General features: G+C 34.2%; 5 protein-coding genes across 5 annotated transcripts; 3 read left to right on the top strand and 2 right to left on the bottom strand.

The window, feature by feature from the left end:
* Positions 1-1,046: 1,046 nt before the first annotated feature.
* LOC126843566 (transcription initiation factor TFIID subunit 11) lies at positions 1,047-10,247 on the top strand. The gene is made up of 3 exons (XM_050581170.1): positions 1,047-1,941; positions 3,537-3,816; positions 9,304-10,247. Exons 1-2 carry the CDS (start codon positions 1,230-1,232, stop codon positions 3,800-3,802), a joined length of 978 nt encoding a protein of 325 aa, XP_050437127.1. The 5' UTR covers positions 1,047-1,229; the 3' UTR covers positions 3,803-3,816; positions 9,304-10,247.
* A 2,851-nt stretch (positions 10,248-13,098) lies between these two features.
* Positions 13,099-15,440, top strand: LOC126843586 (uncharacterized). Its single transcript, XM_050581198.1, has 2 exons — positions 13,099-13,823; positions 15,290-15,440. Exons 1-2 carry the CDS (start codon positions 13,173-13,175, stop codon positions 15,350-15,352), a joined length of 714 nt encoding a protein of 237 aa, XP_050437155.1. The 5' UTR covers positions 13,099-13,172; the 3' UTR covers positions 15,353-15,440.
* Positions 15,441-15,572: 132 nt separating this feature from the next.
* LOC126843025 (uncharacterized) lies at positions 15,573-16,203 on the bottom strand. The gene is made up of 2 exons (XM_050580320.1): positions 15,943-16,203; positions 15,573-15,844 (listed from the first exon to the last, which is right to left on the bottom strand). The coding sequence occupies exons 1-2, from the start codon at positions 16,097-16,099 to the stop codon at positions 15,573-15,575; spliced, it is 429 nt and encodes a 142-aa protein (XP_050436277.1). The 5' UTR covers positions 16,100-16,203.
* Positions 16,204-16,412: 209 nt separating this feature from the next.
* LOC126843578 (uncharacterized) lies at positions 16,413-18,327 on the top strand. The gene is made up of 2 exons (XM_050581185.1): positions 16,413-16,787; positions 17,181-18,327. The coding sequence occupies exons 1-2, from the start codon at positions 16,430-16,432 to the stop codon at positions 17,669-17,671; spliced, it is 849 nt and encodes a 282-aa protein (XP_050437142.1). The 5' UTR covers positions 16,413-16,429; the 3' UTR covers positions 17,672-18,327.
* A 1,222-nt stretch (positions 18,328-19,549) lies between these two features.
* On the bottom strand, positions 19,550-21,878 carry LOC126843028 (uncharacterized). The gene is made up of 2 exons (XM_050580324.1): positions 21,440-21,878; positions 19,550-19,989 (listed from the first exon to the last, which is right to left on the bottom strand). The coding sequence occupies exons 1-2, from the start codon at positions 21,876-21,878 to the stop codon at positions 19,676-19,678; spliced, it is 753 nt and encodes a 250-aa protein (XP_050436281.1). The 3' UTR covers positions 19,550-19,675.
* Between the last annotated feature and the right edge of the window lie 1,051 nt (positions 21,879-22,929).

Below are 22,929 nucleotides of genomic sequence, written 5' to 3' on the forward strand. Positions count from 1 at the left end.
TGGTCATGAAAGTCACTCGGCTTAATGATCATTGTTTTTTAAAGTCATTTAGTATAGAAGTTCAATATTAGCGGTACGGCAAACGACATACGCGAAAAGAGGACTATTCGTGGCGTGCGAAACACTGTTTAATTAGTTGCGAATATGACGATGAAACGAAACTTTCTTAATGACCAATGTAAGATGATGGCACAGCGATATGGCCGCGAGTGGTCATCATTGTGTTTAACTGGTAGCCGGCGGCGGCAAAACAATAATAGCCAGCTAAGAAGAATGTCACCGCCAACGAAGAAGACCGTCTTCTTCTGAAGACGTGGACTCGACAACGAGGCGAATAATAATTATTACTATACGTATAGTTATCGGCGAACAAAAAGTGAAAAAAAAACGTTTTCTAATAACAGCACCGGTCGGTGGCCAGCCCTAATGAGCGGTGCCCAAGAACATATCTAGGTGTAATAATTTGACCCGAATATCGCTTTGCAAATAACGAAAAAAAAAGAAGGTATATCGCAGAAAGAAAGAGGACTACCACAGCTGTAGACGACATTGTATCGTTTTACATCCATTTGGATTTTAATTGGAACGCAAAACGCGTTTTAAAATTATTATTGTTATTATTATATCTTTGCATTGTACTATACGATACATAGTTGCGGGGAACACCGTGAAAATAGCTGTTAACACAGTTCGCGGTTTTACAAACGTCTGTCTAAGACGAATTGGCAAACAGTGATTTTTGTTTCCATATATAACTCCGTACCTCACATAATAATATCAGCTATAATAACGCACTTCTTGTACTTCCACCTACTACATGCCACTTCGCGTACAGTGTCGTGTATACCTACCACACGTCTATTATTATTATTTGTCTTTTGGCCGGCGCGCTAATTGAAGCGTGATAAACCATTGGACCGGCAAAACGCCATGTGATATGGATACGGTGGTAGGGGGTTGGCGGCCGTCCCGGGCTCGTGTAACTTCGAGCGGCGCGACCAAGCCGCTGCCGACGCCGGAACGTTCGCTTGGTCCGTCAACGCCGCGGGCCCGTTCAGTGTAAACAGCGTCCGCAGACCGTCACGATCACACGCCACACGCATCCCGCGCCGCAGCGATGATTGTGTACGGAAACGACAACGACACGCGCCGCCGACGACCACATATTGTTGTTAATTTATTATCGTTAGTGTACCGCCTGTAGGATTACCCGTACGCACAGTAACGCAATGCTGCCAAGGATAGCCAACTTCGTGGCGGCGACGGTGCCCATACTGCTGCTGCTGCTAGTCCAGCAATTTAGGGACGCGTGCGGTTCGTCTGCGTTTGCGTCCGGCGACGACGACGCGCCGGCAATGTGGTCCAGGTTTGGCCTGGTGGTCCAGCGGCAGACCGACCCTGCCGCCGGCATGCCGCACACCACCGAGACGTCCGGCATCATTATCAGAGCCCCCGACCCGCCATCGCCCGCTGCCCGGGACGCCCTGGGCAAGTCCTGGACCCAGATATCCGTGACTCCGCCGCCCCGGCCCACAGTCCCGGCCACGTCGGCCGTTTTGACGGCTTCCACGCCGATAAAGTTCGCCTCGACGTTCGTCACGGGCCCGGCGGCCACCACGTCTACCTCGCGGCCACCGACGTCTAGCACCCAGGTGTCCCGAATGGTGCCGTCGTCCAAGTACAAACATACGGACGGATCGTCCAAGCCCATGATCACCATAACGTTCCCGCCTCCCTCGTCGGCCCACACCGTCAGTCCGTCGGCCAGCATGGAGGTGACGTCCAAGAAGGTGAGACAATACGAGGACGACGACGACGATGACGACGACGACGAAGACGAAGAGGAAGATTACGAGGACGACGATCAAGGCGATAAGGACAACGAGGAGGAGATCGAGGAGATCGTCGAGGTGCAACAAGTAGACCCCGACCGCCTAGACAGTGAGTATAGCCAAAAGATAACCAAACAATTGATTCGAGTTCGAGTATTTGTTGTTTGGTTTTTTTATTTCATGTTTTCAATTATACGTTTTTTTTCATTCCCTTAAACATTTTTGAAAAGTAAAACCCGAGCGATCAACATGCGTTCCGGTCGGCTGACCGAAGCGGATCGTTCATCCGACAAATTGTTTATAGGTATGATCCAAAAAACGACACCACCGCCGCCGCGCCGGGTATTTGCTTTCGGCAAAAGAAAGTTACTGTGGAGTACGGGTAAAAAAAAAAAACCCGGCGCAAGTATGCGTCTTCGCCGGCGGAGTATCGATTTGTGGTTACGACCTTGGACACGGTATATTGAACCAAGAAACTAGCGCAATTCGCACCGACGCCGAAAACGCCGGGATTAGCAGACCTATTAGCAGACACGTTTTGCATTCATTTTGCACCGATGCCGAGCCAAAACCGCTTTTTATTGCCGTTTTGCATGCGTTTTTTTTATTATCGTCAATGATCGTGGACGACACTGGACGTGACGAATCCGTCAACGGTGATCGATAATCAACGTCATTGTCAAAGCGTCACGCCAAGACCGGCGGCTGTGGCGCCTTCGGCTGTGATTACAATACGTTATTATATTGAACGTACCCGTTAATTCGATTAAGCTGTTAATGTGTTCTCAAAACGCGCGAGTTAGACGTGGGAACCGGCCAACGGGAAAGCGACGACGGCGGTGTTAAAATATCACTCGATCATTGTTTTCTCGTTTAACGGTAATGAACACTGGCGAGTTATGAACGCGAGCGGAATAAAAAAAAAGTGCGAGTCAGGACTTTAACGACAGGGATAATCTGCTATCTGGAAAACGGACAATAAATGGACGATGATTTGGCTTTCTAAAAAAAAAAAAAAAACGCGCTCGTCTTCTGTAATGTCGGGCTAAACAAATCCGTTTGTTTTGTTTCCCTCCTCCTCCCCGGTGCCCTTGGCCGCCAAGACAAAACAGTCTGTACTACTTTAAATTAAAGAAACTCCCGTGACTTCGCAGGTTCACGGCCGATAAATTCCGTACTAAACGACAAATAATTGCATCTCGGGCGTTGTCCACGCCATTCAGGGATGAGATGAAAATGTTAATTTTTTTTTAATAACCGAATCATTCTAATTTTAATTTTTTTTTATCATTTCATCTACAATTAGCGATTTAATGAAAAATATTTTTAGTAATAGTATTTATTTTTTTTAGTGTTCTCATAAACGAAGTCGAACAACCAAATCCTCACTACATTTTCTTATATATTCCACATTTTCCATTGGTGTTTCTCTAAAATATTTCTCATATCATTTAAAATTAATGTCCTTCTCTTTTTTCAACATGACCTACCGTATTCTGTTTCATTCCAAGTTATAATCGAGAAAAGATAAACAATCTCGTCTCTAGTCTCTACTGTTATAACATGTACTTCTAATTGTAACCATACATACATCCAACGTGCTACCTTGCCGTCTTATCCTAGCGCCAAACCTACCCATTATACTACTTATATTGTTGTTGTTTTTGGAAATTTGTATTATATTTGTTGTGCGTACCCTCCTAGGTGGTTATGCCGAAGACAAGCCGACCATAGTGACGAAGAAACGCCGGCGAAAAAAACACGGCAAGAAACACAAACCGTTCAAGGTAAAGGACTTTAAAAAGCTGAAGAAGTTCATGCTGCCCCTGCTGCTGGCTTACAAGCTCAAGTTCTTCACGCTGGTGCCGCTCATGTTGGGCGGCTTGGTGCTCATCGTGGCCACGACGGGTTTCGCCGGTTTCTTTTTTGCCCTGTTCGCTGTCGGGCTGGGACTCAAAGGACACCGTTAATCACCTAGTCGGAAGTACGTTGACCCTTTATCAATTACATTAATACATTAACTCAGTATAAGATCACGATTCCTTGTGTATTATTATCAAGTTCGATTGTTGAGAAACACGATTTAAAAAGAACATCTTGTAACACTCATATTAGGATCACGTGCGGTAAGTACGACCAAACGGGTCGAGGAAAATATTTATTGAACTTTATAACATATTTAACGCGATTAAACATTTACCATTTTCATCACTATTGATTGTTTCTTAAAAAAAAATTGTGCACTGACGCATTGACCTTATTTAGTTACAATCACTCCGAAATTCATTACTCAAATTTTTAATTGATCTGGAAATAACGCCACAATGTTCGAAAATAAGCAAATCAACGGAAACTATAACAATTGGTCTACCAAAAATTGTCATGTGTGAGATCCATGTCACTTATCCATGGCAACGTTTACACTGAGCAATAAGTACCCATTTTTATAAGGTATATTGCTGATGCATTTGTGGCAGCGTTTACTGAAACCGCGTATCTAATCCGTTTAAATCTGACGGGTCGACTAAACGTGAGCGTTTGTATAATAATATGAACCGCAAAGAAAGCAAAATCTATTGTTGACGTTTTGGTACGTCAATTATCATACAAGTTGTAAATCGCAACAAAACAAATTATAACATAAATTACAATATATATTTCTGTAATCTGCATTGTAATAAAACATTTCCATCCGGTAGGCACAGTAAGTCCGAGCAAGACATTGAATAAAAAAAAAAATATATATATATATATATATGTATATATTATTTAGAAAGTGTGAAATGAAACGACGATGTAATACCCTATCAAATAGGCAATTTTCATTATTTTTCACTTAATGAAACTCAGTGGACTCATACACAATAATCGCCAACGATTACCGGATACAGATATTATATGTCCGTCAGTATTTTTTTTTCCTTATTTTTTCTTTTTGTACATTTTGACAGGTAGGTACCAAAGAACTCGTCTCTTAATAGTCCATGGTTGGAAAATATCAAATTAACGTTTTTGTTCGTAACAAATAACAACTAAACATTTATTATTTTTTTGCCACGGTAAAGGTAGAATGTACACATTTCTAAAAATATATTATCGTGACAGTTAAAGTACACACACACACACACACATAGAAGATTTGTAATTAAACTGGCGAAACCCAAAACTAGAGTACAAGTGTCAAAATACGTTACGGTGGAGCAAAATTAAATGCTCATTTTCAACGCACACTTTATAGTTTCGTTTTACATTTGTTTTGTCAAATATAACTTTTTTTTCTAGTCTTTAGTGAATTTCAAAGGTAAAAACTAAATACAATAATAATAGTAGAAAGCAGTTTTGTTGACAGATATTGTATTTTGTTACTTATAGTGCTTAAATGACGCTTGCGTCTAAATAATGATTTATTCTTATCCTAAACATAAGAAATAGTCCAATTATTGTTTTCTAATTATTATGCTATATAATAATAACGATAGTTAAAATTTGGACCATTCCATTATAGTTTTATACATTACTAACATTTTATTACAAGCCTAATTAATGAACCGTTTATTTGGTCGACGAATTCGAGACGGTTAAAGAAAATGTGTCAAAAATGTTGACACAAATTTAACGACCAAGTTCAAGGATGTTTTTGTTTCATATTTTTGCCCGGTATACCGGCATTAACCGCATGGGAATATCGCTAGTTTCGTTGGTTTTTTCTTGTTGCTAAATTTGTGCAGTTTTGTGGCGTTTGGTTATGGATAATTTAATCCGGGCGATTTCCGTGGGTATACGTGCTTCCAAGACGTTACGTTGAAAATAAAAAAAAATATATAAAATAAAATAAACAATCTTATGGAGTGAATCTAATCTTCGCCGGGATGACTAAATTCTGCACGGTTTTAATCGACACCGAGTCTAATGTCCGGACAAAAAAAAAATTAGTTTTGGTCAAACGACTATAATAATATTTAAAGTATGCAAAAAAATGAAGTGTATTAAGACCTAAAAACTAGTATGTACTTTAAACAGACGGTGTCGTTTTCAGCGTCGTGCCGTAGCCTAGATATTTTTCAATTATACATTTTAATCCGTAATATTAGGCCATTTTATGAAAACCCCGTCGACACTATTATTCCATAACGAGCACATCGTTTATTATTTAAACTACATAACGGACCGACATTACAATATGAGACAAAAAATAGCTATACGAAAAAAAACATAATACATCACAAGCTCGATGAATACAAACAACAAAAAGTACATACCAAATCACCTTTATGATATACAGAAACAAAGAACCAACGAAGAGTAATTTTAATCCGTATTTTTCGTCCATTTCATAAGAAAACAATAATATCATTGAAATTGAAATTATTTCTGCCATTGTTTTGGTTGAATGATTTACACCCAAGAAAGACTAATATCACGATAAAATATAATACCCTTAGTATTACTTTTTTTTATTGGTATTTATTATATTATAGTTTATAACAGATTAGCATAAATAAAAATATTCCGTTATAATATCCGCATTTGACTCTCTTAGGTGCTCCGCAGCGCTGGTTTTTTAAAAACAAATTGTAAAGCTTAAATTTTTAACTTTGGAATTTAGATTGCATTATGCATTTTCGGGAACTTGTTTTAACCTTTTAGTGTTATGAGAACTAGATTTACAACAATATAAACTTGAGTTATGCTAGGGGTAAATAAAAAATAAGAAATACCTTATATTCTAAGTTTTTCTAAAGAAAATAATCATTTTGCAATCCACCAAATCGATTAAAAATAGATAGATTTTACCATAATATTATCTTAATCTTAAGCTATAGTACAAACAAATTATATTATAGTTAGTAAATTTTAAAAGGTAGTATTAAATCATAGCAGCCGTTAGAATTTTTATTTTTTATCGCTTTATTGAAATCATCGTTGTATTTAAAATTATGGGTAAAAAAAAAAAAAAAAGAATAATCGTTTCAATTGACCAATTTTTTGGAATTCATTTAACGTTTTTCGGTCCGTAAAGAATTACACGTTTTATTAAATTCAATAACCTATTCTGTGGCAAAATTAAAAATTAAATTAATCACAACAATAATAATATTATTTAAACGAACATTTAAGTATTGTGACGAAACATCAAAAACGTTAATGTACAGTATAGTTCCGTAGGCCGTCTTGATTCATTATATTTAGTTCTGGTCTATTTAATCGCTCATCGGTTCTATTTGTACGACCTGGATATTTGCGTGTATAATATACTTTTATGCCATACATATATACAGCGTCCATTATTCTTCAAGACTTATAAAATATAATATTATATATATTACGTATATATATATATAGTATCGGCACAATATCTATAGATGTAGATTTATTATTATAATTTATCCAAGTAGCTGTATTATTTGTATATTAATAGGTTAACCGATAAAAGTATTCATAAACAATTTTCTCTTTAATGATAACAACATGACAGCATACGCATTAAGTTCATTCGGTCACGTACCATGTATAAGGCAGGTGAACAAATTACAATTTTACCAAAAAAAAAGAGAACATTATAATATATAAATTGCTTGTAATCGTTGGCGTTGGACATTTAAATTCGAAAGAACGTTTTAAAAGCGAAATCTTTTGAATAACAAAAATCGAATGAAATAGAAAACTGTTTCTGGTATATTTTACCGTGGTTCCTGGTCACTGCGCATTCTTCAGTTTCTGTTCGTATTTTATTTTACTTATGAATAACTTACTTACCCATGAATAACTCCAATGATATAGACGACTTCCTTATTTTCCATTCATCCATTCGATCACGCCTAAGCAATTTATAGGGTTAAATAATGAAAGCACAATGAGTGAGAATAATGTATATTTACAACAAAAGTATAATTGTTTTGTGTTACTACACTCGATTGGTTTTTTCGTCTCTGATAGATTATTACCATCTTGTTCTGATCCGATGGTTTGTCACTGATTTGTGAACAAATTTCACTTAAGATAATAAAATTTCAAAAGCTATCAGCTTTACATTGACACGCAACGCGCAATAGAAAGATTCCTTTCTATTTTAGTTATGCAAGTGTATTTGTGTAAGTTGTAACTATAATAATCATACTAAATATACTAATTTATACATTTATTAGATAATGTAATTTAAAAATGAATTTAATATTTAAATTACAAAGAGTTCCATTTTACCGTGTGTTATTTTTTGTTTGGCATACGTTTGAATAATAGATGCCACGTTTGATTTGTTAGCCGAATAAAATATTATGACATCCTTATTAAACTTATTACCTACTAATGACAGCGTGCAAAACCTTATGCTACTTATACATGTATATTGCTAATAAGTATTTAGATTTCGGTAATGCCAATGGCCGGTTTGCTACATGTCAATGTATTCTATTAATTTGTATTTTGTGACAGGAAATTCACCATTTCAAGGTGTCCTGCAAGAGCCTTCGATAACCCGGAATTGTATAACCAATTGTAAAATGACACTGGTTGTCATTCGGTCCGTTCATCTTGAATGTGATTATTAATGATATAATTTATGTGTAAAACATAATATTATCTTGATGTATACTCTTATGTCGGAAATTATCTGTACGAATTCCGATAGATAAAAAAAAACAGAGGTTATTTATGGTGATATAGAAAACAAATGTTCTGCCTTCTTGTCTATTATGTAGGCTATCCCGTCGTTAATGACATTTGTAACGGAATAAATTAATTACCCCGAATTCCGGTCGCGCCGTCGGTCTTTTTTTGTCTAACGCGATTTGACTCGGATGTTGTACCGATCAGTGTACAATATCAAATATGTGTATATACAATATACCCATCATAAGATGAAGAAATTCTTGGCCAACGCTAACGTATTGCACGCGCTGTTAATCAATTACCATTAGCTCGAGAGGAAATAAAAAGACCTCTGTGTGTGTGATCTAATTTCACGTTTTATTTTCAAATTAATATTGTTCCTTGTCTCCCTGCGCGTATACCGTTACGGCCGACCGACGCGATACTATTTTTCCATGCTAATAATAATAAAATAGTATATAATATTTTTTTTCGTACGGGACACGTCGTATGTTTGCATTCTATATTATTGTTAAAATTATTACCATCGTCAGTACCATCATCTCTGTTGACAGCCGGTTTTTTTGCGTGGGTTCCCATGGTTGAAAATTCTTAAACCAAGAAGTCCATCACAACAGACACAACGGTGTCGCGCGCGCCTTGTGACAGATATACAATAATAATGTTAGGAAAATACACACAAGAAGTACACGGTGGTTTTTTTTTTTTCATTCTCATTTCTCTGTATAATAATATCACATATCATTCCTAATTGAGTCGGTGACATTTGATGTTATTATTATATTTGCTTCGGTTTGTGTACAGTTGCGAATTTTTTCAATATCTATGTATTATATTATATATTTTTTTTTATCGTTTACAGGTTCTTTTTAGTGCGGTACTACCTACACTACTATTAACCCCACGACGAAGACGAGGTTGCCATCATAGCGGCGGCGGCAGCAGCAGCAGCAACAGTAACGCTGGTTTTCATATCATGATGTGATACGTGCGAACACACAATGAAGATAACACACATATCATATTATTATCATCTGTCGACACCATTGCTCAAACTCTATAGTTTTGCTTGAAACATATTTTAAATTTTCATCATCTGTACATATAGTTCATAATTATATATTACTATAAACATTTGTTTTAATTTATTTTTGCTAATAACTGTGACTGTCATAGATATCTATACTGTCATAGATAGTTGTATGTAATAGTTATTTATAGAAATATAATACATGCAAAGAATTGCCAATTTTTTGTCGAACAACGTGATTATAATATTACCTAGATTTAGACCATCCCCGTGTATATACAATTATAACATTCGATTTACATTAATCATTACGTTATATTTAATAGTTGTAAAATAAATATTGTACAAACGACCCCCCTCCCCTAAAGTTATATATTTATTTCATGATTAATATTTATACATTAATTAACTTATTTGATTTTAATAATTATTTATGATTTACATGTTATTGCAAAATTGATTATTCAGCTAAAATAAAATTGTAAATTCCGTGGCTGTGTCATGTATAAGCTATTATGTTATTACAAAGTTGACCGTCAAGCTTAGATCGTTGTATTGGTATAGCTCTATCTATAAAGGTATATTAAGGTATATTAAGATATACCTTTATGGCTAGAGATTTATTAAGATCTAAGCTATATAAGGTATAATTTCTATGGTATTTGCTACTTAGGGAAACTAATATTATTGCATTGTCACCATCATTATTGTTTATAATATATTATATACGCAACTTATTTATTAACCATTATACCTACTCAATTGGGATTTTTTATATTAACATGAAATTAAAATGTTCTATTATCAATTCCCACTAATATATTATTTTTTAATTTAATTAAAATCTCATAAATAATGATTTTACGATTATATATTTTTTACATAAATTATTGTCATTACACATTAATTTGTTAATATTTGTGACAAATTATTAAATAAACTATACTTAAAAATTTACAATTATTATATCGAATTGAATTTTTTTTAAACTATGAGTCCTAAGCACACCCAAGCTTCCCCCAAAATGCACCTATGTTTAAAAGTTAAAATGTCAGTGTAAAACACCTATACCTAATCAAGTTTAGTAGAAAATAAAAAAAAATTAATTGAAAAATGATATTGAGCTTACTTTAATTTGGATTAACTAACGAGCATCAACATTTTTTTTTTAATGTATTATATAAAAATAAACATAATAAAATGTACATCATTCTATTATATAAATATGTTAGATAAACATCATTTCAAAACTTAAGTAAATAATAATATAATAATGTGATACAGTGTTATATTTAACAGTAATTAATGAAAGTACACTAGAGTACTATATTGAAGCCTGTAACTTGTATTTATTGTTTATAAATCGTATACTAGGTATCTAATTAATTGTATAACTGTTTCTTGGATCTATACACCAAACAGTTAAATTAAAACCATATAGTAAAATCATATGGTAAAATCATACTCGCAGAATAAAATATAAAAAGTTTTGTACAAATATTAACACGATATAGTCTTATGGAAAATAAAACTATACCCAAGGTACAGACATTTATTTTGCAGTAATTTAATTCAAAATGCATATTATACTAAATTTTTCTCGACTTACATAAGTTAATTCAATAAAAAAATACATCCAAGTTGTTTAACTGAACATTTAAAAATATTAACTTTGTAGATGCATGTGTAAATAATTGAAATTGAACTCAACTCATAGAGATTAATTTTAGATTTTATGAAATAAACCACAATAATACTAGTAAATCAAATGTAATTAATATACTTTATAGATAATACAATTTATTAACGTTTGGTTATAATGTCAGTTGAGTTTTTTACTTTTCAAACAAAGTAGCAATATTTATTTTGCTTCATCTCATTGAACTTTGCCAAAAAAAGCATGTGTTAAGTAAAAATAATAATAATAATATAATATAATATAATATACATAATGTACCTATATATCATGTTAGATTATTTGTATCTAAATTACAAGTCTCAACAATAATAGAGATCTTGTTTTTTTTTTTTTTTTTATAAACTGTTCATTATAGGTAGCAACTATCAGTAGTCACAATATTGTTATTATTTGTTTGTTTATAGACCTGTCATAATGCAATCAATAAGTCATAAAATATCTGATTTAGGATAAAGAACTTGTAAGTAAAATAAATTAGATAATTATGTATGTTATTTAAAAAAAAGTTTACATTTTACACTTAAGTATTTTCGAAGACTGTTATATGGATTCAATTAAGTAGGAAATGTAATTTTTTTGTTTAGCTCATATACTATACTAATATGTTGTTTGAACGCATAGATCATACACATTTATTATAATTAAAAAAAAAAAATTTTACAATGGACTCTACAGCATATTATTTGGAAATAAGCAAATAAATATTACATATTAAATTTCAAAACAATAGTCGATATAAATTGTAAATACAAAATTTCATTAAAATTTTTTTGATAGATTAATGTTTTAGCTTTTTTTATTACTATTTGGATCAATAACACTAAAAATCAGTACACAGTAATGCATGGTAGTTTTCTCGGGGGTGAAAAATTAAATTAAACTATAACTTTTTCTTTCCTCAAATCGGGAATATAATTTATCGGTATTAAGAAACAAAGTTTTTTTAATTCAGTAGTATCGTTTAATTTTGCTTTGTTTAAGGATTACTATTATTACTATTATTGGAGTAACAGACAAATTTATATAGTAGTGTTTTTGCATAAATATACCTAAAACATATAATACATTTTAAAAATCCACAAGAAAATATTGATCGAAAACACACTTTAATTTAGTTATATTAGTTTTAAAATTATACTACATTAAAAGCTTCATTGGTTATACAAACTTCATAGGTATTCAGCAAATGTACACATATAAAACAATTTAAGACGTTATGCTAGCTAGACATGTATGTATACTCTAATACTTCTTTTGTAATTAGCTAATAAAAAATATGATATATTTAATAAAAAAAAATAATTTACACTGACCACTAAAACATGTTGAATATAGGTGCAAATATTATAATGATATGTGCGAAAAGTAATCAACGCATTGAGAACTATTTTAATTGAAATGTTAACAATATGTTGAACACGCGAACCTACATTATTATAAATAATTTATGTAGAACAAAGACCGCAGATTTTGAAAATCGATTATAATTTTTAAATCGAAATACTTTTTTTTTAACTAGGACTTTGTCGCGAATTGTTCACCCATATAATAAGAAATTTAGTCGACGCTATAAGACCACAAGCCTTGCGTGTGCGTTTTATACTTTCAATATAGTTTCTAACCGGCATACAAAATTATTTTTTGATTTTTGGTATCCAAAGGGCATTGCCATTGCTGCATTGAGTCTGTCACGTTAGCTGCCCATCGGTAATTCACTGTACTAAACTCTATTGTCATGGTGATCATCCGACGGTATGCCTAATAATTGTGTAAAACCAAAGAAACCGCTGAAACATACAGGTCGCACGTGATCGGTGTACAGATAGATCTTGGGTGATGATATAAACCGCGAACGGGTGGTCAACGATGCGCAATCATATAAATCCGTATAAAACGGAAATTGCTCATAATTAGTCGTTCATTTCTGATCGGACGTCGGCCAGATTAAATTTAATTGGCTCTCCGGTCGTTGATAATTTGTGAAATTTGTGCAAAACGCATAATGGCCGGCTTTCGATTGGCGATTCTACTGGGTGCGCTGTGTTCGTGCCACTCGTGGCCCAACGACTTGACTGCGATGCTGGACGAAGGTGAAAAATGCGCCAAAGTCATGGACTTGTGGCCGTGCGTTAAGAGAGGCGGCTCGAAAATCATGCGGACGGTGTTGGACTACCAAGGCGAGATACCGTTGTTGGGGTCGTACTTGTCCATAGTGCCCACCAGAGGAATGGCGGTGAACGACGAAGGAAGAAAATATGCTTCGAACGACTCGTCGGTGTATTCGAAGATGCTGGAATTTTCTGAGAAAAGCCATCTGCGGATCATACTGCCGGTAAATACAATCACATGGTTGGTCGGTGCACCGATCACGGAAGGACGGGGCAAGAAGGACAAAGGGGCCGGAGTGCTTATGCTCGGGGGCATGATGATGATCACCACGTTGATGTCAACCGCTTTTGGCGCGTTGGCTCTGATGGCAGCCAAAGGCCTGATGACCAGCATCTTGGCGTTAATGCTTTCCGCAATGGCCGTGTCTAAGAAAGGCGGTCATGGACATGCGAGAACCACTTATGAAGTCATAAACGCCCCTCATGGTTATACTCAAGGTTCCGACTACAAGTTTACACCCTCATCGGCGGCAATTTCGTCAGAAGTGAGTTTTTATTACATTTTGCTTTTTTAAATCTCAAAATTAACTATAACAATTACTTGCAGTTAAGTATCAATGAAACGATTATAAATACAATTCGTTTTCAGTAACAAAACCTGATTGTAGAATGAAATATTTTAGTAGTTCTTTTGATTATTGAAACGTTGCTTACAAAGAACATAATTTGTATGTTCTGTCGAGAGAATTAATTTTAAGTTATGTGATGAGAGCCAAACTGGTACAAGTGACATTGTTTTCAAAAACAACTTTTTGATCATATATATTTTGTCAAATAGTTGAATAACTAATGAATGTCTACTCGTGCTGTTTTAAAAAATTGTAATCGATTTCTAAAAAAGGTGCTAGACAAAAGCAATGAAGATCGTTTAAAATAAACTATCATGTCATCCTGTAATTTTTTTTAAAAATCATTGAGACCTTTTTGATTCTTACCACTTAATTTAACGAAAAAAGTAAAATTAATACTTACATTACTCGCTTTGTAAAATAAGATAATACAATTGTTTTTGTATATAAGTTATAATGAGGTTTTTAGAAAATGTTACAATTAGGTTAACTAGTTTCATGCGTTATCCCTTTTTTTTTTGCTACCTACTTTTTTCAATTTTAATTTGATACATTACTCGCATATCAAACGAGTCATTTTAATAATCGCGTGTTTATACGGGTAATACAAATATGTAGCCCATAAAAAAAAACAAATAATTACTTGCGGTTGAGTCAAACAATTTTTAGTTATTTATAAATATAATATACAACATATAAATGGTTAACGAGTATTTATTAGGAAATCAATTGTTATAAACAATTATTTTCCACAAATGACACACTTTTAATTTATTATTTTTATTAAGCATTATTTTATTTTAATTGTTAATATTTTAAAATTTAACTCCAAAAAGCGAAAAATTTTAATATTTTCAAAATGTTGTAAATACATTTTATAACATTTTAAAAATATGTTCAAAACAGTTTTTGTAGTAAAAGTTTGTATCTATATTTTTAATAGTTCAATAATTATCTACAAAAAGTCGTAAAAAATTGTTTGAAAATATTTCAATTGTTTTGCTGACCGGGAATGGTATTTAAATCTCTTGTTTTTGATAGTTATTACATAGTAATAATTATTAATATTTAAAACATAGCCAAGTGTCGTAAAAAAATTAAATTTTGATAATCTAATTATTTATATTAAAAATGTTAAAAAGATTTTAATAAATTATTACTCTATTTTGTAAAAAAAAATGCCTATATATAACTTCTGAAACGTTACTTTGAGCTTTTGTATGTTTCTCTACGCTTAATAACTATTGTATATAATGTATTTTATTTATTTGTTTTAGACCTTTTAATAAAATGTGTGTTGCTCTTGAAAATCATTTAAACTGAACAATGTGTTATTTAAAACACAATATTTTAATAATTTCAAACTTTTACATTTGTTTCAGGCGAATAATGGATATAATACTGCTAGTGAACCCATTCAGTATGGAAATCAACAATACGATTAGGAAGAAATTGACATTAGGTGTATTGTTGTAGTTATATAATATTAGAAAATAATCAAATAAAGTGTTCACAAAATAATTAGATACAATAATGAAGTGTAATAATTTAAAAACAAAATAATTTATTTTTTAAATATATAATATCTATTAGTAAAATATTTGATTTTTGTGTATTATTATATAAAACAATAAAATTGGTATTAAAATGATACGATAAATAAATTTAAAAAAAATGTTTACTGGAGCGGTTTCCTTTTCCATTCACGATGAGCGTCAAATCCTTGTGAGACGATTCCTTTTTGGATGATCCCGAATCTTCGCTGTTCTTCCAATTAGACACCACCAACAATTTAGCAACCAGCGTGAACAGCAATGCTTTGCCAATAACCGCAGCCGTGGCGTTTATGAACATACTCATTAACGCCATGCCCACCATCATCGTGGCTCCGATCATCATGTTTAACGTTTTTTTCTTCATTTTCTTCTTTCCTCTGCCTGCGACAAACACAAATTTTGTCAGCACGCACGTTATATAACATTTACCTCGCATGTTTAGGTACTATATTATACTATAATATTATACTCAACGTTACCTACTGATAAATCCGATCCGGCTTGGTCGACGACGGTCACGGTGGAATCCATTGCGGCCAGCTCCAACGCATTGGTTTCCGTCAAACACAGTATCGTTTCGCCGTACAAGCTGACTACCAGATACAAGCAGAGCGCGTACAAACATAAACGCTTCATCGTTTCACCGATAATGCGGAAAACTAATACTTAACGAAATACAAATACGGGCGCACACATATTTTACTTGTGTGCGAGTCCGTCACTCGGTGCCGTCGCTGCGGTTAGAGGTGTCATGCATATCCGAATATGTAGGTGATTGAAAGTCGCGTTGCCGATACGTCGGGCGATTGGATTGCGCGCGTTCGCTTAAACTCGGCGGTCGCATTTGGTAATTAAAGAAAAATAAAAACAAATAAAAAAAGAAAAGGACCCAAATTCGAAAGTCATATATAAATACCCGGCGCGGCATCCGTCCGTCGATCAGTGTGTAGTCCGCTGTCGTCAGATATGTCGTCGCTAAAACCGTACATTGTTACCGCGCTGCTGGTGTTCGCCGCCGTCGGGGCGACATCCGACCCGGTCGGTTCGTCTTCGGCTTACAAGGTGTGCTCGGCCAACGACAGCCCGGGAATATGCTTGATCAAAGGTCTGTTGAAGAACGCCATCGTTTATTTCACTCAACCGGACAAGGTCGACGACGGTGCGGACGCTGCGGAAAGGGTGTCGGACGACAACGCGCTAAAAGAGTCCAAAGGCATCGAAGACTACGTCGTATCGCAGCTGCAAAACATCTTCGGTCTGTTTTCGTTTGGTTTAGAGTTGCCCGAAGTCCCGTGGGCTCTGCTGAAGTCGTCGTTTTTTAACGGTTAGTCCAGTCGTGTTGTACATAACACAATAACTATTGGTGCATAAAAAATTGTATGTGACAAATTTAATGGATCAATCCAGGTTAGGATTTGTTATGATATTGTTACACACTGTACTGACTGTAATCAATATCCACGGTGTTGATGGGTTGCATTGAATGAATTAATAATGTTTTAAAAAAAAATTAGCAATAACAACTTGATCGGTGATTCCCTAATATTAAATGTAAAGTGATCTATTATTATATTTATGTCGATCACCGATCAGGTCTCGTTGATATCTATATCGTATTCACGGCATAAGAGGGCGAAAATTATATTGATCACTAAGAAAGTTAGACGTTTTTGTACAAAATTATTAAGCTTAAGCATTTTATTTTTTTTTACTCTAGCGAGAGGCAAGAAGAACAAAAATCTGGGACCCATGTTGGCGGCCGGTGCAGCTGTGATGGGCGGTACTCTGCTTCCTCTGGCGCTGGGCGCTCTGTTCTTGTTGGCCGGTAAAGCCATCATGACCAGCATGTTGGCCATAACCATATCCGGTTTGATAGGACTGAAGTCGCTGTTCAGCAAACACGAAACCGGACACGTCAAAGCCTACACTTCCGTGCCGACGGCGGGTCACTACTCCGAACAATACGAACAGGAGATGGGCTTGTACAAGGGTCAGACTGAGGCCAAAATGCACGCAGGGTTCTATGCCGGCGAGTCGACGGGCCAGCAGACGGTAGCCGGCTATTACAAGGGCGAACAGCAGAGCGCCGGATCCAATCAGCAACCCGACTACTATGCGCCAGCCAGCACCAATACTAATCCGAAGTACATCAGCAGCAGCGGTAGTAGTAGTAGTAGTGTTAACGCCAACAATAATATCGGCCACTGATTTTTATACATGTTTTTGTAAGTTTTCTTATTGTAAAATATTGTGTTAAATATTTATTTATTTGTTTGTACGCGTAATAACGCTATCGACGAATTCCTAAAAGAAAGGTACTTTTGTTAGTAATAAATTTAAACAAAATTGTTGTATTCCGCTTGCTTGTACATTTAATTAGTAAACCTCGTGGGTATACGGTATACTGGCGACGTTGTTAATAACATACCCGGTATACCACTAGTCTGTTGATGAATATTAGAACGGTTCAATAAATTAAAGCATATATTTTAGGATAAAAAAATTAATAATAATAATGATCACCTCATGCGTGTAGTCATTTCTCATTTAATTGGCGAATGTGGAACACTTTGGATACTGTTTATAATGTTGTAAATTGTAATTAATGGTTCCACTCAAACGCATCACGATGTAATTATTTAAATACGTTTACACGATTGATTGATTTCCATGTTGATTTTCTTTGCGATTGTTAAAACTAGTACCTAAATATTTATATTGTATACTAGTCATCATAATTATAAAATCACATTGAACCCAAATCATTACCACTATTATTAAATAGACTAACACTAATAGTATTATACTATATTTCCAACTTTAAAATTACTTTTCATGTTCTTCTACTTATTTCATATTTCAAAAAATTAAATGTGTGATTATTTTTTTTTATAATTTCGTATGAAAATAGTTTTTAATTAAAATATTAAACTAGCATTTGAATTTAATTTATGAGATTTCTGCTATTTAGTTATATACATCAAATATTACTTTACCCATAAGTTACGTTTCTTTTTACTTTTATTCCTTTTGAAACTTATAGGTGTTATCAGGTGTAATCAGCGCACAGAAATTCTGTATGGGGGGAGGATGTCATAGATAATGTCATGTAATTGTGGTTAATGTCTTTGTTATCATTTATCAGTTATCACCACAGCACATATTTTCGATGATAAATTGTGTTTTCAACGAGTACATAAAAGTTACATAGTATGTTGATGAACTTTAATGTTAAAAGTAAAAAAAAAAAGACCCATGGGGAGATATATCCCAATCATCCCCCCCCCCTGTGCACGCCACTGGGTGTAATCTATAACAATACAATTTATACCTAAAATCATGTCTTTTTTTTTGTAATAAAAACTTTCAGTTTTATGAGTAACTGATTTATTTTCAGCTATTTCTATAAACATTTAATCGCTTCTTATTTTCTCATTTTGCACCTCATTAACATGTTTCATTTATGAGATAAATTTAAAACAAAAATATATACGAGTATAATATATTTTATCATATGCAAATTAATTTATCGACGATATGATCATAAATTAGAGATATTTGTTTTGGTATAAGTAACTTCACAACAAAAATACATTATTGTAAAAACGAATTACCTAATTTATATAAATAAATAAAACAACTATTCAATTTCAAAAAAATAGTATACTTTTTAATGGTATTTAAATTTTAAATGTTCTTATTTATAGATAATATTTAAACATAATAAGTGTTTATTTTCAGAATGAAGTGAAAATGAAATAAAATAAACGGAAAAGGAAACTAAAGTATAATAAGTACTATAATAGAGAATAAAGTAAAAGGAACACATTCTTAACTGTAATTTTTTTATCGAGAGAACTAGTTTTTTTTTTGTAGTAAATACGTTTTTGATAAAAACAATAATACTTTAACATTACGTATACTGGAAAGTTAAATTTTTTTAAGTAAAACAAAAAAAACCAATAATTTCAAAAAAGTAACACCTATAATATTATAGTTAACTTGCTATTTTTTTCCGTTCAGAAAAAAAATAATCGAATAAATTAGGTATAACGAATAATATTTATTTTTATTATTCTCTAAAAATACATTTCTTCTTAGTTGGCTCGAATTCGGTTAAATCCGTATACTAGTTATGGTTTTTAATAAATAAATAAATAATATAAAATTACATTGATCAATAATTGTCAAAAAATAAATAACACAAAGCTACTACGCTGGAACGGCTGTCGTTACGTTCACCGGTATACCGTAGGCCAGACTGTGAGCTAACGACCGTCCGTGTCCGTGACCGGTGTGCGAAGGTACGTTGATTACTTCATAGGTCGTGGCGCTGTGACCGCCACCACCTGACGCCAATTTCTTTAGTGCAAGTATAGCGGCGAGCATAAGGGCTATGACGCTGGTCATCAGGGCTTTGCCGCTCATCATGGCCAGAGCTCCCAGTTTGATCGGCAACAGCGTTCCGGCTACCATCATAGCTCCCATCAGTAACGGACCGGCGTACTTGTCTTTTTTGCCTCTCGCTAAAAAATTTAAAAATACCGGTTAACATTTTTTGTGCGTTTCTATTTCGTAAAATTAAACAACGGGCGAAATCCATTGGTATACAAGTAAATAATTGTAATGTATCGGAATTTATTCTAGAGCCTAAAGTCCATAAACAAAGCTAATTTAGAAAAAACTTAAACAACAATCGCGGTTATAATTAGTAGAGAAATAAAATAATGAAGTATTTAGAAAAAGAAAACTAAACCGCAAAAAATAACACACAAAACTAATAATTCGACAATTTAATTTAATACTCCTCAGTGATATAGATTTGACATGTATAAAATGAAATTTTTGAGAACCTCAAGTCACAAAGTTTAGAGCGCTACTGAAAAGTACAATCAGAACAATGTGGTTGTAGGAAAATCGTCAACATACTGGATAATATATTATAACTATTGTACAGATAAATAATTGTAGGCTTGCTTTTTAAATGCATTTATATACGTAAAACATTACTAATTATTTTACTACAAGCTTTTGAGCATCGTTTTAGCTTATATAAAATAAATATATTATTTTTATACACTTCTAGATGTTTAAAAATACGGTGTAAAAATTAGTTGTAAATTTTTTACTGCGCTAATGAAGTGGCTGTAAATACCTGACTAGGAACAAAAGGGACATCACTACGGTAGGCACATTAGAGTATAATAATTTATGACAATATTATAAAAATATTATTTTGTTTTGTTTTGTTTCGCAAAAATGAATGCCAGCTATTATAATAGAAATTGTTATCTACACAATATACGCGATATTAGTTTTAATTGTACCACAAGAGAAAGTATTGAAACCACTGTTTAGAGTGAATATTGTTAATTATCAATAGGTATTTATTTTGAATTCCGATATATTTTTAGATAATGCGATAGCGAGATGTTGAGTTTTTGATATTTTGATGATACAGCAAGGTTAGCATTACTTGGCACACATTTATATTCCCTATCGATGATTACACAAAGGTAATAAAGTAAGGAGGGCACTTTTCCAGAAAAGAGCGCATCCCTAAAAAAGGTAAAAGTGAGTCCTTCTAATTGAATTTTGAAACAACGAGCTTTTTGTAAAATTAATGTGTAGGAAAAAAATACAAGTATTCATTTAGTGTTTTATATTTTTTATTGTTTATTACAAATCAAAGTTTATACGAATTTGTAGTAACTTAAGAAATGAAACCAAAACTAACGTAATAAATGAACTTAAACTTTTTTTTTGGAGTTACACCACTTTTACAATGAACGACCTAAATATAGAAATTAGTAAGCGTGAACCGTAGAGATTTCAGTGTCTAGTGTTCTAGCAAAACAGTAAACTAACCTAACTTAACCCTGCTTTTATTTTTGAGACTTGACCTGATTTTTCAAATTGAATTCAGCTCATCTTACAACGCTGTATCGATCCTAACGGGATAATCCCCGGGCTTACCTTGCATCACGGTGGTTTTGAGCGATTCCAAAACGTCGGCCGGCGCCTTGAGGCTGATGGCCCGAGACTTGACAAACGCCATCGCGGAGTCGACGAACGACGGGCCGGACACCGCGTTGATGTCATCGGCACTTCTCTTCAGGTCGAGTCCATCTGGCCGGCCGTCTGCGTCGTCGTCGTTCTTCACCAGCGTCACGTAGCCCGGCACCAGCTCAATGGGATCCGACGACTCGGCCAGCGCTCGCACGCCGGCTACGGCCGTGTCCGACAGACAGTCCGTAACGCTGGGGGCGCCGGCGCACTTGGACACGGCCTTGACCGCGGCCATCCTGATACCGGTAACCGTGGTCGGCGCAACGACAGCGTGGGCCTGAGGTGTGCGGCTAAGCCCGGCAAAGGCTACGGCGGCAACGCACAAAACGCTTACCGCGGACGACATGGCGAAACACTATGAACGACAAACCGGCCGGGTTATCGTTATTTATACGGACCATCGGTGTAAAATCGAAGGTGTCGCTTATGTGTTTTTTTTAATGACTCTTCCATTCGGTTTCGATCGCGGCCATAGTCGGTACACAATCCCTGACCGCAAACGCATCGCTCCGTGACGAACTGAAAGTCTAAATCGCTCACATACAAACACACACACACACACAGAGGAATCGAGTGGACAGCAAGGAAAAACCAACAAACCGACATCCATGTCGCACGTTTGACTCGAAAAACGTATGTAGCCCAAGTAAAAAAAACGGAATGCAGTCAAAAATGTACACCGCAATGTAAATGCATAAGGGCGACTAATAATGGTGCTTTCACTGTCGTTGAAAAAATATACATCGTTTCGCTCGAATGTAGTTCCAGTTTGATATAGAGAAATTAATTTTGTTCTTACATCATTTTTTTTTTTTGGCATTCATATTTTATAAGCCTTAAAGTTGCATTCTCTGACGGTAACTCACCACCGTGGGCTGGATTAAAAATTCGCCGCCGAGAATGTATAGATTGATCGGTCCATAATGTTAAAGATCACCTTGACTTTCAAGGATAGTTTTGAAACAAGTAGCAAACATTTACTTCTGATAAAATTAAATGCCTCGCGGTTTTCAAAAAGGTTTTTGTTTTTTCTTCATGTTCATCTCTTGTATTGTAAACATTGTTAATCGGCGCATAAATATTTCAAATCTAATTTTCAAATGAGATTAACTATGAATATATTATATATCTATTTTGTTTTGATTTACAGTTAAACCTCTAGTCGGGTTTGTCCTGTAATATCAAAGAATTGTTTTCTAACAATTTAAAAATTAATGTATTCTAAACTTTTTAGTACAATTTTTATTATTTATTTTAACTTAATAATGGGAGAAGCGAAAACATTTTTAAGTTTAACTACTCGTATTGCAGTTCTGTAAAGTATTGGATTAAAAGTATTTGGAAATTTATTTCAAATATTTTTTAATTAATATTATACACATTTGAATACAAGTTGA

The sequence above is a fragment of the Adelges cooleyi genome, unplaced genomic scaffold (genome assembly GCF_023614345.1).
Source record: "Adelges cooleyi isolate 19-005CV unplaced genomic scaffold, UGA_ACOO_1.1 ACOO_flye_CR_arks_rails_tigmint_CR_PRNA_574, whole genome shotgun sequence".
NCBI classification, from domain to species: Eukaryota; Metazoa; Arthropoda; class Insecta; order Hemiptera; family Adelgidae; genus Adelges; species Adelges cooleyi.

What these genes read in the sequence shown, in the direction of transcription:
- LOC126843586 (XM_050581198.1), top strand. Translation starts at nt 13,173, where the DNA reads ATGGCCGGCTTTCGATTGGCGATTCTACTGGGTGCGCTGTGTTCGTGC. An exon ending in CGGCGGCAATTTCGTCAGAA is followed by an intron (nt 13,824 to 15,289) that starts GTGAGTTTTTAT and finishes CATTTGTTTCAG; the next exon opens with GCGAATAATGGATATAATAC.
- LOC126843025 (XM_050580320.1), bottom strand. Translation starts at nt 16,099, where the DNA reads ATGAAGCGTTTATGTTTGTACGCGCTCTGCTTGTATCTGGTAGTCAGC. An exon ending in CGGATCGGATTTATCAGTAG is followed by an intron (nt 15,845 to 15,942) that starts GTAACGTTGAGT and finishes TGTTTGTCGCAG; the next exon opens with GCAGAGGAAAGAAGAAAATG.
- LOC126843028 (XM_050580324.1), bottom strand. Translation starts at nt 21,878, where the DNA reads ATGTCGTCCGCGGTAAGCGTTTTGTGCGTTGCCGCCGTAGCCTTTGCC. An exon ending in CAAAACCACCGTGATGCAAG is followed by an intron (nt 19,990 to 21,439) that starts GTAAGCCCGGGG and finishes TAAATTTTTTAG; the next exon opens with CGAGAGGCAAAAAAGACAAG.
- LOC126843578 (XM_050581185.1), top strand. Translation starts at nt 16,430, where the DNA reads ATGTCGTCGCTAAAACCGTACATTGTTACCGCGCTGCTGGTGTTCGCC. An exon ending in GAAGTCGTCGTTTTTTAACG is followed by an intron (nt 16,788 to 17,180) that starts GTTAGTCCAGTC and finishes TTTTTACTCTAG; the next exon opens with CGAGAGGCAAGAAGAACAAA.
- LOC126843566 (XM_050581170.1), top strand. Translation starts at nt 1,230, where the DNA reads ATGCTGCCAAGGATAGCCAACTTCGTGGCGGCGACGGTGCCCATACTG. An exon ending in AGACCCCGACCGCCTAGACA is followed by an intron (nt 1,942 to 3,536) that starts GTGAGTATAGCC and finishes GTACCCTCCTAG; the next exon opens with GTGGTTATGCCGAAGACAAG.